Below are 13,315 nucleotides of genomic sequence, written 5' to 3' on the forward strand. Positions count from 1 at the left end.
ACCTGACAAGCCTCCAATCTAGTGTTAAACCTTCCCCCACCTGACAAGCCTCCAATCTAGTACTAAACCTTCCCCGACCTGACAAGCCTCCAATCTAGTACTAAACCTTCCCCGACCTGACAAGCCTCCAATCTAGTACTAAACCTTCCCCGACCTGACAAGCCTCCAATCTAGTACTAAACCTTCCCCTACCTGACAAGCCTCCAATCTAGTACTAAACCTTCTCCTACCTGACAAGCCTCCAATCTAGTACTAAACCTTCCCCTACCTGACAAGCCTCCAATCTAGTACTAAACCTTCCGCCACCTGACAAGCCTCCAATCTAGTACTAAACCTTCCCCTACCTGACAAGCCTCCAATCTAGTACTAAACCTTCCCCCACCTGACAAGCCTCCAATCTAGTACTAAACCTTCCCCCACCTGACAAGCCTCCAATCTAGTGTTAAACCTTCCCCCACCTGACAAGCCTCCAATCTAGTACTAAACCTTCCCCTACCTGACAAGCCTCCAATCTAGTACTAAACCTTCCCCTACCTGACAAGCCTCCAATCTAGTACTAAACCTTCCCCCACCTGACAAGCCTCCAATCTAGTACTAAACCTTCCCCCACCTGACAAGCCTCCAATCTAGTGTTAAACCTTCCCCCACCTGACAAGCCTCCAATCTAGTACTAAACCTTCTCCTACCTGACAAGCCTCCAATCTAGTACTAAACCTTCCCCCACCTGACAAGCCTCCAATCTAGTATTAAACCTTCCCCTACCTGACAAGCCTCCAATCTAGTACTAAACCTTCCCCCACCTGACAAGCCTCCAATCTAGTGTTAAACCTTCCCCCACCTGACAAGCCTCCAATCTAGTACTAAACCTTCTCCTACCTGACAAGCCTCCAATCTAGTACTAAACCTTCCCCTACCTGACAAGCCTCCAATCTAGTACTAAACCTTCCCCCACCTGACAAGCCTCCAATCTAGTGTTAAACCTTCCCCCACCTGACAAGCCTCCAATCTAGTACTAAACCTTCCCCGACCTGACAAGCCTCCAATCTAGTACTAAACCTTCCCCGACCTGACAAGCCTCCAATCTAGTACTAAACCTTCCCCTACCTGACAAGCCTCCAATCTAGTACTAAACCTTCTCCTACCTGACAAGCCTCCAATCTAGTACTAAACCTTCCCCTACCTGACAAGCCTCCAATCTAGTACTAAACCTTCCGCCACCTGACAAGCCTCCAATCTAGTACTAAACCTTCCCCTACCTGACAAGCCTCCAATCTAGTACTAAACCTTCCCCCACCTGACAAGCCTCCAATCTAGTACTAAACCTTCCCCCACCTGACAAGCCTCCAATCTAGTGTTAAACCTTCCCCCACCTGACAAGCCTCCAATCTAGTACTAAACCTTCCCCTACCTGACAAGCCTCCAATCTAGTACTAAACCTTCCCCTACCTGACAAGCCTCCAATCTAGTACTAAACCTTCCCCCACCTGACAAGCCTCCAATCTAGTACTAAACCTTCCCCCACCTGACAAGCCTCCAATCTAGTGTTAAACCTTCCCCCACCTGACAAGCCTCCAATCTAGTACTAAACCTTCCCCTACCTGACAAGCCTCCAATCTAGTACTAAACCTTCCCCTACCTGACAAGCCTCCAATCTAGTACTAAACCTTCCCCTACCTGACAAGCCTCCAATCTAGTACTAAACCTTCCCCGACCTGACAAGCCTCCAATCTAGTACTAAACCTTCCGCCACCTGACAAGCCTCCAATCTAGTACTAAACCTTCCGCCACCTGACAAGCCTCCAATCTAGTACTAAACCTTCCCCTACCTGACAAGCCTCCAATCTAGTACTAAACCTTCCCCCACCTGACAAGCCTCCAATCTAGTACTAAACCTTCCCCTACCTGACAAGCCCCTAATCTAGTACTAAACCTTCCCCCACCTGACAAGCCTCCAATCTAGTACTAAACCTTCCCCTACCTGACAAGCCTCCAATCTAGTGTTAAACCTTCTCCTACCTGACAAGCCTCCAATCTAGTACTAAACCTTCCCCACCTGACAAGCCTCCAATCTAGTACTAAACCTTCCCCTACCTGACAAGCCTCCAATCTAGTACTAAACCTTCCCCTACCTGACAAGCCTCCAATCTAGTACTAAACCTTCCCCTACCTGACAAGCCTCCAATCTAGTACTAAACCTTCCCCGACCTGACAAGCCTCCAATCTAGTACTAAACCTTCCCCGACCTGACAAGCCTCCAATCTAGTACTAAACCTTCCCCTACCTGACAAGCCTCCAATCTAGTGTTAAACCTTCCCCTACCTGACAAGCCTCCAATCTAGTGTTAAACCTTCCCCTACCTGACAAGCCTCCAATCTAGTACTAAACCTTCCCCTACCTGACAAGCCTCCAATCTAGTGTTAAACCTTCCCCCACCTGACAAGCCTCCAATCTAGTACTAAACCCGCCACCTGACAAGCCTCCAATCTAGTACTAAACCTTCCCCTACCTGACAAGCCTCCAATCTAGTACTAAACCTTCCGCCACCTGACAAGCCTCCAATCTAGTACTAAACCTTCCCCCACCTGACAAGCCTCCAATCTAGTACTAAACCTTCCTCCACCTGACAAGCCTCCAATCTAGTACTAAACCTTCCCCCACCTGACAAGCCTCCAATCTAGTACTAAACCTTCCCCTACCTGACAAGCCTCCAATCTAGTACTAAACCTTCCCCTACCTGACAAGCCTCCAATCTAGTACTAAACCTTCCCCTACCTGACAAGCCTCCAATCTAGTACTAAACCTTCCCCTACCTGACAAGCCTCCAATCTAGTACTAAACCTTCCCCTACCTGACAAGCCTCCAATCTAGTACTAACCTTCCCCCACCTGACAAGCCTCCAATCTAGTACTAAACCTTCCCCTACCTGACAAGCCTCCAATCTAGTACTAAACCTTCCCCTACCTGACAAGCCTCCAATCTAGTACTAAACCTTCCCCTACCTGACAAGCCTCCAATCTAGTATTAAACCTTCCGCCACCTGACAAGCCTCCAATCTAGTACTAAACCTTCCCCCACCTGACAAGCCTCTCATCTAGTACTAAACCTTCCCCTACCTGACAAGCCTCCAATCTAGTACTAAACCTTCCCCCACCTGACAAGCCTCCAATCTAGTACTAAACCTTCCGCCACCTGACAAGCCTCCAATCTAGTGTTAAACCTTCCCCCACCTGACAAGCCTCCAATCTAGTACTAAACCTTCCGCCACCTGACAAGCCTCCAATCTAGTACTAAACCTTCCCCCAACTGACAAGCCTCCAATCTAGTACTAAACCTTCCCCCACCTGACAAGCCTCCAATCTAGTACTAAACCTTCCCCTACCTGACAAGCCTCCAATCTAGTACTAAACCTTCCCCTACCTGACAAGCCTCCAATCTAGTACTAAACCTTCCCCCACCTGACAAGCCTCCAATCTAGTACTAAACCTTCCCCTACCTGACAAGCCTCCAATCTAGTACTAAACCTTCCCCCACCTGACAAGCCTCCAATCTAGTACTAAACCTTCCCCTACCTGACAAGCCTCCAATCTAGTACTAAACCTTCCCCTACCTGACAAGCCTCCAATCTAGTACTAAACCTTCCTCCACCTGACAAGCCTCCAATCTAGTATTAAACCTTCCGCCACCTGGCAAGCCTCCAATCTAGTATTAAACCTTCCGCCACCTGACAAGCCTCCAATCTAGTACTAAACCTTCCCCTACCTGACAAGCCTCCAATCTAGTGTTAAACCTTCCCCTACCTGACAAGCCTCCAATCTAGTACTAAACCTTCCCCCACCTGACAAGCCTCCAATCTAGTACTAAACCTTCCCCTACCTGACAAGCCTCCAATCTAGTACTAAACCTTCCCCCACCTGACAAGCCTCCAATCTAGTACTAAACCTTCCCCTACCTGACAAGCCTCCAATCTAGTACTAAACCTTCCCCTACCTGACAAGCCTCCAATCTAGTATTAAACCTTCCGCCACCTGACAAGCCTCCAATCTAGTACTAAACCTTCCCCCACCTGACAAGCCTCTCATCTAGTACTAAACCTTCCCCTACCTGACAAGCCTCCAATCTAGTACTAAACTTTCCCCCACCTGACAAGCCTCCAATCTAGTACTAAACCTTCCGCCACCTGACAAGCCTCCAATCTAGTGTTAAACCTTCCCCCACCTGACAAGCCTCCAATCTAGTACTAAACCTTCCGCCACCTGACAAGCCTCCAATCTAGTACTAAACCTTCCCCCAACTGACAAGCCTCCAATCTAGTACTAAACCTTCCCCCACCTGACAAGCCTCCAATCTAGTACTAAACCTTCCCCTACCTGACAAGCCTCCAATCTAGTACTAAACCTTCCCCTACCTGACAAGCCTCCAATCTAGTACTAAACCTTCCCCCACCTGACAAGCCTCCAATCTAGTACTAAACCTTCCCCTACCTGACAAGCCTCCAATCTAGTACTAAACCTTCCCCCACCTGACAAGCCTCCAATCTAGTACTAAACCTTCCCCTACCTGACAAGCCTCCAATCTAGTACTAAACCTTCCCCTACCTGACAAGCCTCCAATCTAGTACTAAACCTTCCCCTACCTGACAAGCCTCCAATCTAGTACTAAATCTTCCCCCACCTGACAAGCCTCCAATCTAGTACTAAACCTTCCCCCACCTGACAAGCCTCCAATCTAGTACTAAACCTTCCCCCACCTGACAAGCCTCCAATCTAGTACTAAACCTTCCCCCAACTGACAAGCCTCCAATCTAGTACTAAACCTTCCCCCACCTGACAAGCCTCCAATCTAGTACTAAACCTTCCCCTACCTGACAAGCCTCCAATCTAGTACTAAACCTTCCCCTACCTGACAAGCCTCCAATCTAGTACTAAACCTTCCCCCACCTGACAAGCCTCCAATCTAGTACTAAACCTTCCCCTACCTGACAAGCCTCCAATCTAGTACTAAACCTTCCCCTACCTGACAAGCCTCCAATCTAGTACTAAACCTTCCCCTACCTAACAAGCCTCCAATCTAGTACTAAATCTTCCCCCACCTGACAAGCCTCCAATCTAGTACTAAACCTTCCCCCACCTGACAAGCCTCCAATCTAGTACTAAACCTTCCCCCACCTGACAAGCCTCCAATCTAGTACTAAACCTTCCCCCAACTGACAAGCCTCCAATCTAGTACTAAACCTTCCCCCACCTGACAAGCCTCCAATCTAGTACTAAACCTTCCCCTACCTGACAAGCCTCCAATCTAGTACTAAACCTTCCCCCACCTGACAAGCCTCCAATCTAGTATTAAACCTTCCCCCACCTGACAAGCCTCCAATCTAGTATTAAACCTTCCCCCACCTGACAAGCCTCCAATCTAGTACTAAACCTTCCCCTACCTGACAAGCCTCCAATCTAGTATTAAACCTTCCCCCACCTGACAAGCCTCCAATCTAGTACTAAACCTTCCCCTACCTGACAAGCCTCCAATCTAGTACTAAACCTTCCCCCACCTGACAAGCCTCCAATCTAGTACTAAACCTTCCCCCAACTGACAAGCCTCCAATCTAGTACTAAACCTTCCCCCACCTGACAAGCCTCCAATCTAGTACTAAACCTTCCCCTACCTGACAAGCCTCCAATCTAGTACTAAACCTTCCCCCACCTGACAAGCCTCCAATCTAGTATTAAACCTTCCCCCACCTGACAAGCCTCCAATCTAGTATTAAACCTTCCCCCACCTGACAAGCCTCCAATCTAGTACTAAACCTTCCCCTACCTGACAAGCCTCCAATCTAGTATTAAACCTTCCCCCACCTGACAAGCCTCCAATCTAGTACTAAACCTTCCCCCACCTGACAAGCCTCCAATCTAGTACTAAACCTTCCCCCACCTGACAAGCCTCCAATCTAGTACTAAACCTTCCCCTACCTGACAAGCCTCCAATCTAGTACTAAACCTTCCCCCACCTGACAAGCCTCCAATCTAGTACTAAACCTTCCCCCACCTGACAAGCCTCTCATCTAGTACTAAACCTTCCCCTACCTGACAAGCCTCCAATCTAGTACTAAACCTTCCCCTACCTGACATTCCTCCAATCTAGTACTAAACCTTCCCCCACCTGACAAGCCTCCAATCTAGTGCTAAACCTTCCCCCACCTGACAAGCCTCTAATCTAGTACTAAACCTTCCACCACCTGACAAGCCTCCAATCTAGTACTTCTAGCTATAATGGCTTTCCCCTCCACAGTGATCTTAGTCTGGGTTGTCATGGTGTTCCCCTCCACAGTGATCTTAGTCTGGGTTGTCATGGTGTTCCCCTCCACAGTGATCTTAGTCTGGGTTGTCATGGCGTTCCCCTCCACAGTGATCTTAGTCTGAGTTGTCATGGTGTTCCCCTCCACAGTGATCTTTGTGTTGGCTGTGAGAAGTATTACATGTGTCCTGTTCTACTAGTGCTGAGGAATCCCAGGATTTGTTCTCATATTAAAGACATGTATTTATGGCAACGTCATCAATTCTTAAATCATTGCAGAATCAGTAACTGTCTAGTTCTCCCTGAAGAAAGTGCCTCCTCTACTCCAATAGGCGCTGCTGTTTTCTGCCTCCCCCTGCTGGTAAAAAGGTGCAATTACATTTTTCAGAATCATTTGAATTGGTCCACATTGCAGCTATTCCTTATTTACCACTACTGTTGAGTAAATTTGACTTGTAGCCCACACACATGGACAACGAAATGATAAACATCAGAAAATAATGACTGGCCCAAGGGATATCCGCTGAACAGAACATTAGGAACATCTTCCTGTTATTGAGTTGCAAACCCTTTTTGCCTTCAGAACAGCCTCAGTTTGTCGTGGTGGACTCCACGAGGTGCCGAACACGGGCCGGCATCCCTGTGCAACATGATCATTCCAATGCTTCACACAGTTGTCAAGTTGGCTGGATGTCCTTTTGGGGGGTGGACCATTCCTGGCACCTACTACCATACTCCATTTAAATATGTCATCTTTCCCCATTCACCCATTGAATGGTACACAGTCCATGGTTTCAATTGTCTCAAGGCTTAAAAATCCTTAACATGTCACTAGGCTACCTGCCTCTAACCACTAGGCTACCCTGCCTCTAACCACTAGGCTACCCTGCCTCTAACCACTAGGCTACGCTGCCTCTAACCACTAGGCTACCTGCCTCTAACCACTAGGCTACCTGCCTCTAACCACTAGGCTACCTGCCTCTAACCACTAGGCTACCTGCCTCTAACCACTAGGCTACCTGCCTCTAACCACTAGGCTACCTGCCTCTAACCACTAGGCTACCTGCCTCTAACCACTAGGCTACGCTGCCTCTAACCACTAGGCTACGCGCCTCTAACCACTAGGCTACCCGCCTCTAACCACTAGGCTACGCTGCCTCTAACCACTAGGCTACCTGCCTCTAACCACTAGGCTACCTGCCTCTAACCACTAGGCTACCCTGCCTCTAACCACTAGGCTACCCTGCCTCTAACCACTAGGCTACGCTGCCTCTAACCACTAGGCTACGCTGCCTCTAACCACTAGGCTACCCTGCCCCTAACCACTAGGCTACGCTGCCTCTAACCACTAGGCTACGCTGCCTCTAACCACTAGGCTACGCTGCCTCTAACCACTAGGCTACGCTGCCTCTAACCACTAGGCTACGCTGCCTCTAACCACTAGGCTACCTGCCTCTAACCACTAGGCTACCCTGCCTCTAACCACTAGGCTACCTGCCTCTAACCACTAGGCTACGCTGCCTCTAACCACTAGGCTACCTGCCTCTAACCACTAGGCTACCCTGCCTCTAACCACTAGGCTACGCTGCCTCTAACCACTAGGCTACCCTGCCTCTAACCACTAGGCTACCTGCCTCTAACCACTAGGCTACGCTGCCTCTAACCACTAGGCTACCCTGCCTCTAACCACTAGGCTACCCTGCCTCTAACCACTAGGCTACCTGCCTCTAACCACTAGGCTACCCTGCCTCTAACCACTAGGCTACGCTGCCTCTAACCACTAGGCTATGCTGCCTCTAACCACTAGGCTACGCTGCCTCTAACCACTAGGCTACCTGCCTCTAACCACTAGGCTACGCTGCCTCTAACCACTAGGCTACGCTGCCTCTAACCACTAGGCTACGCTGCCTCTAACCACTAGGCTATGCTGCCTCTAACCACTAGGCTACGCTGCCTCTAACCACTAGGCTACCTGCCTCTAACCACTAGGCTACCTGCCTCTAACCACTAGGCTACCCACCTCTAACCACTAGGCTACCTGCCTCTAACCACTAGGCTACGCTGCCTCTAACCACTAGGCTACGCTGCCTCTAACCACTAGGCTGCCTGCCTCTAACCACTAGGCTACACTGCCTCTAACCACTAGGCTACACACCTCTAACCGCTAGGCTACCCTGCCTCTAACCACTAGGCTACCCTGCCTCTAACCACTAGGCTACCTGCCTCTAACCACTAGGCTACGCTGCCTCTAACCACTAGGCTACACTGCCTCTAACCACTAGGCTACCCTGCCTCTAACCACTAGGCTACCTGCCTCTAACCACTAGGCTACGCTGCCTCTAACCACTAGGCTACCTGCCTCTAACCACTAGGCTACCTGCCTCTAACCGCTAGGCTACCCTGCCTCTAACCGCTAGGCTACCCTGCCTCTAACCGCTAGGCTACCCTGCCTCTAACCACTAGGCTACGCTGCCTCTAACCACTAGGCTACCTGCCTCTAACCACTAGGCTACCTGCCTCTAACCACTAGGCTACACTGCCTCCCCATCTAACATTATACCTTTGTGTAAAAGGTTAGTCCATAAACAACCTGGGATATATTATTATTATTATATTTCATGTGTAATTACAGGAACACAAGTGAAGAAACTTTGGCCAAACTTCAGTTTTATTGCATTTATTCAAATACCATTTAAACAATTCAAACTCTTTATTCCACCGTCTTCATTTCACACAGGTCGAATCTGTGACGTGTCATTTTGATTGGCTGACAGCCGTGATATATCAGACATTATAAACCGGGTGGTTGGAGCCCTGAATGCTGATTGGCTGACAGCTGTGATATATCAGACATTATAAACTGGGTGGTTGGAGCCCTGAATGCTGATTGGCTGACAGCCGTGATATATCAGACATTATAAACTGGGTGGTTGGAGCCCTGAATGCTGATTGGCTGACAGCCGTGATATATCAGACATTATAAACTGGGTGGTTGGAGCCCTGAATGCTGATTGGCTGACAGCCGTGATATATCAGACATTATAAACTGGGTGGTTGGAGCCCTGAATGCTGATTGGCTGACAGCCGTGATATATCATACATTATAAACTGGGTGGTTGGAGCCCTGAATGCTGATTGGCTGACAGCCGTGATATATCAGACATTATAAACTGGGTGGTTGGAGCCCTGAATGCTGATTGGCTGACAGCCGTGATATATCAGACATTATAAACCGGGTGGTTGGAGCCCTGAATGCTGATTGGCTGACAGCCGTGGTATATCAGACCGTATACCACGGGTATGACAAAAACATGTATTTTTACAGCTCTAATTACATTAGTAACCCGTTTATAATAGCAATAAGGCACCTTTAGGGGGTTTGTGGTAATATGGTCAAGACTGGATTGAATGGCCAATATGACCATCTACAATCAATACTAACTATCCATTTTACAACTGATACTACATCTAAATGATGTGTGGGAATAGGGGAATCATCAATGGCTTAACACACCATTTAAACCTGTCAAATCGCAGATTTCCCAGGGAGCCGTTTTCTAATTAAAACAATAAGGCCCGGGTGGTGTGATATACGGCGTCTCCTACTACTGAACAGGACCGTGATTAGAGTGAAACATCACGTTGTGTTTTTGACACAGGGGCCACCACCTGACACAGGGACACTGAGGAGTGACACCAAACAAACAGCCCTGGGTAGAGGGGCTCGGTAAATGTGGTGTAGAATGTGTGCAGGTGAGTCAGTGTATCAGAACAGACCTTGTAGAAAGACATAGTGCCGGCTAGCCAGTCCAGATACAGTCCTACTCTGTTGGACGGGGGGGAGGAGGGGGAAGGTATGGTAGTGAGCTTACTATTGATCCAGGCCATGTAATGGTCATCACAACAGACCAGACACCAGGCTTTGTCACTAGGTCCAAGCCCACTGTCATCACCCCTTCCTGACCTATTGATTCCTTTATATGTCACACCGATATGAGCCCCTCTCCCACTCCACTCTACCTCCCAGTAACAGCGCCCTGACAGACCCTCTCTACACAGCACCTGGTCGAAATCCTGAAATCTCTCCGGGTGATCAGGATACGGCTGCTCCTCGGTCATCCATGTCACCGTTCTGTTCTCCTCAGACAGAGAGAGGTTTCTGTTTGCTGTGTTCGGGTCCAGTGAGAGCACACAGCCATCTGATGGGGGAGACCAGGACACAAATTACAAATCATCATCATATCACAATGATAATGTTTCTAGGTGTTAAATAGCCCCATCAGAATGATAATGTTTCTAGGTATTAAAGAGCCCCATCAGAATGATAATGTTTCTAGGTATTAAAGAGCCCCATCAGAATGATAATGTTTCTAGGTATTAAAGAGCCCCATCAGAATGATAATGTTTCTAGGTATTAAAGAGCCCCATCAGAATGATAATGTTTATCGGTATTAAAGAGCCCCATCAGAATGATAATGTTTCTAGGTATTAAAGAGCCCCATCAGAATGATAATGTTTCTAAGTAAGAGCCCCATCAGAATGATAATGTTTCTAGGTATTAAAGAGCCAAGGGAAAAGGTCAGATTTGTTGAATGATCATGTGTTATACTGTATGATCATAACCTCATAACACACCAATCAATAATCCCAACAGAGTGAGGTCCTGTTAGTGTAACCACACACACACACACACACACACACACACACACACACACGCGCTCTGAAAAACGATCTTTCTTCGAGTCAACTTGAAATAAGACTAACAGGATTTTTTCTTCGCAGCAGTCAACACTCACATTTTCTAAGCCCGTGTTTTATTGTGTACTGTCCTCCATGTTCCACACTGTAGGGGGTAAGAAGAACAGACAGGCAACGTCCACACAAGGTCACCACATCACACCGTCCAGGTCGTCGTAAGTGTGTTTGGCTTACAGTACATGTAATTAGCATAACTAACCTGATAGGTCAGAATCATGTCTTACAGTACATGTAATTAGCATAACTAACCTGATAGGTCAGAATCATGTCTTACAGTACACATACATTAGCATAACTAACCTGATAGGTCAGAAACATGTCATTATCATGTACCGTAAGACATGTTTCTGACCTATCAGGTTAGTTATGCTAATGTATGTGTACTGTAAGACATGTTTCTGACCTATCAGGTTAGTTATGCTAATTTATGTGTACTGTAAGACATAACTAACCTGATAGGTCAGAAACATGTCTTACAGTATGTCACTCAACATGGACTGACATAAACCCTCTACATACTTGAGTTTCTCCAGTCTGCAGTGTGGATCCTCCAGTCCAGCAGAGAGCAGTCTGACTCCCGAGTCTCCTAGGTGATTGTAGCTCAGATCCAGCTCTCTCAGGTGTGAAGGGTTTGACTTCAGAGCTGAGACCAGAGAAGCACAGCCTTCCTCTGTGACTTCACAGAATGCCAACCTGCAGAGAGTTGTAACATGATTCTATAATCACACAGATATTCTATGGCGGTGAACATAGACTGGCTGTTGTATCCATGTGTACATATAGTCATAATATCATTACTGTGGTGTTATTTGCATTATATCCGCAATACAGCATCTGATTGGGAACCACTGGCCTATGGCCAATCATATGTTGTTTTGATGTTTGGCCATAGGCCAGTGGTTCCCAAACTTCTACACGGCATCTGATTGGCCATATGCCAGTGGTTCCCAAACTTCAATATGGCATCTGATTGGCCATATGCCAGTGGTTCCCAAACTTCAACACGGCATCTGATTGGCCATATGCCAGTGGTTCCCAAACTTGGGGTCGGGGGATGGGGTCCCCTGATAAAATGTGTAATGTTTAAAACTGAATGTTCGTTCTCTTCAGATGGGTCTAGAATTCAACCTGTGAGTGTCACAATGCCCTCATGGCTTTCAGGACCTAAACTTAAAGACCGAGCGCAGTCACAATTCTGTTTTCCCCCCTGTGTTTCAGATCATATTGTACAACAGAGGTGTTTGATATCACATTGTACAACAGCCGATTTAAACTAAGAGTGTAAAACTGTGGAGAAAAAAAACCTGATCCATGTTATTTCCTGATAGTTGGTTGGTTGAAAATACAATGTACAACTGAACCCTTCTGATCAGCAGGTTGACATGGGCGGGACTTTGGGCTTTCCATTGTGACATCACCATGCGGGAAAATTGGTTAATAGGACCAATAACAAGAGAGTTTCCAATTTCTGATCAGCAGGTTGGCATGGGCTTTCCATTGTGACATCACCATAGACCAATAACAAAAGAGAGTTTCTAAAAACCTCTCTGCCAATCACGGCGCTGTCATGTCATCGTTAATGTGTTGCGATCACAAGGAAATCATCGCTCTCCTTTTGTTACTCGTAATGTGAAGACACGTCAAGTCAACATGCCTTCGTAAAGCTACACCATTCATAGTTATTGGACTCACATATAGACAAACTAGATCGGCACAACAATTACAATATTTGATGTGAAATTATCACAGCATTGCTTGTAAAAACGGAATAAAAAAATACAAGTTTAACAGCTCCATCATAAGTGTCAGTCAAGAAACAGTCAGATTTATATCTGAGTTTGTTGACAAACAGATGTGGTGAACTGTTATCACCTAAATACAGGAAAACTGACCTCAGAGTCTCCAGTTTACATGGTGAATCCCCCCGTCCAGCAAAGAGCAGCTTCACTCCTGAATCCAGCAGGTCATTGTTACTCAGATCCAGCTCTCTCAGGTGTGAGGAGGAACTGAGAGCTGAGGCCAACACTTCACAAGATGCTTCTGTGAGTTTACAGCCAGAGAGACTGCAGATACAGAGGCCATTACATGAGGTTTCCTCTGAGTTTCACAGCAGAAGACTGAACCTGTTGGATTACTGAAAAGAAAGTCATTCAACTGGCAAACGAGCCACTTTTAGAATGGCTTTCATGTCGTTACTACAGATGTCCTGATCACTCCGTCGTCGTAGAGAATGTTCCTGCTCGGCAGAAAATGGACACTTGTAATGTAT

General features: G+C 47.3%; 1 protein-coding gene across 2 annotated transcripts in view; it reads right to left on the reverse strand.

Annotated features, from left to right (window-relative positions):
• Positions 1–8,938: 8,938 nt before the first annotated feature.
• LOC116360587 (NACHT, LRR and PYD domains-containing protein 3) overlaps positions 8,939–13,315 on the reverse strand; it is a 29,721-nt gene continuing 25,344 nt past the window's right edge. The window contains exons 8-11 of one of the 2 annotated variants that reach the window (XM_031815457.1): positions 12,939–13,109; positions 11,566–11,739; positions 11,085–11,131; positions 8,939–10,487 (exon numbers count right to left, since the gene is read on the reverse strand). In XM_031815457.1, the coding sequence (XP_031671317.1) occupies positions 9,913–10,487; positions 11,085–11,131; positions 11,566–11,739; positions 12,939–13,109 (967 nt within the window). In that variant the 3' untranslated portion in view covers positions 8,939–9,912. The remainder of the gene's footprint in view (positions 10,488–11,084; positions 11,132–11,565; positions 11,740–12,938; positions 13,110–13,315) is intronic. The other variant, XM_031815458.1, reaches the window with a different exon arrangement.

This window comes from Oncorhynchus kisutch, unplaced genomic scaffold (genome assembly GCF_002021735.2).
Source record: "Oncorhynchus kisutch isolate 150728-3 unplaced genomic scaffold, Okis_V2 Okis09a-Okis19a_hom, whole genome shotgun sequence".
NCBI lineage: Eukaryota > Metazoa > Chordata > Actinopteri > Salmoniformes > Salmonidae > Oncorhynchus > Oncorhynchus kisutch.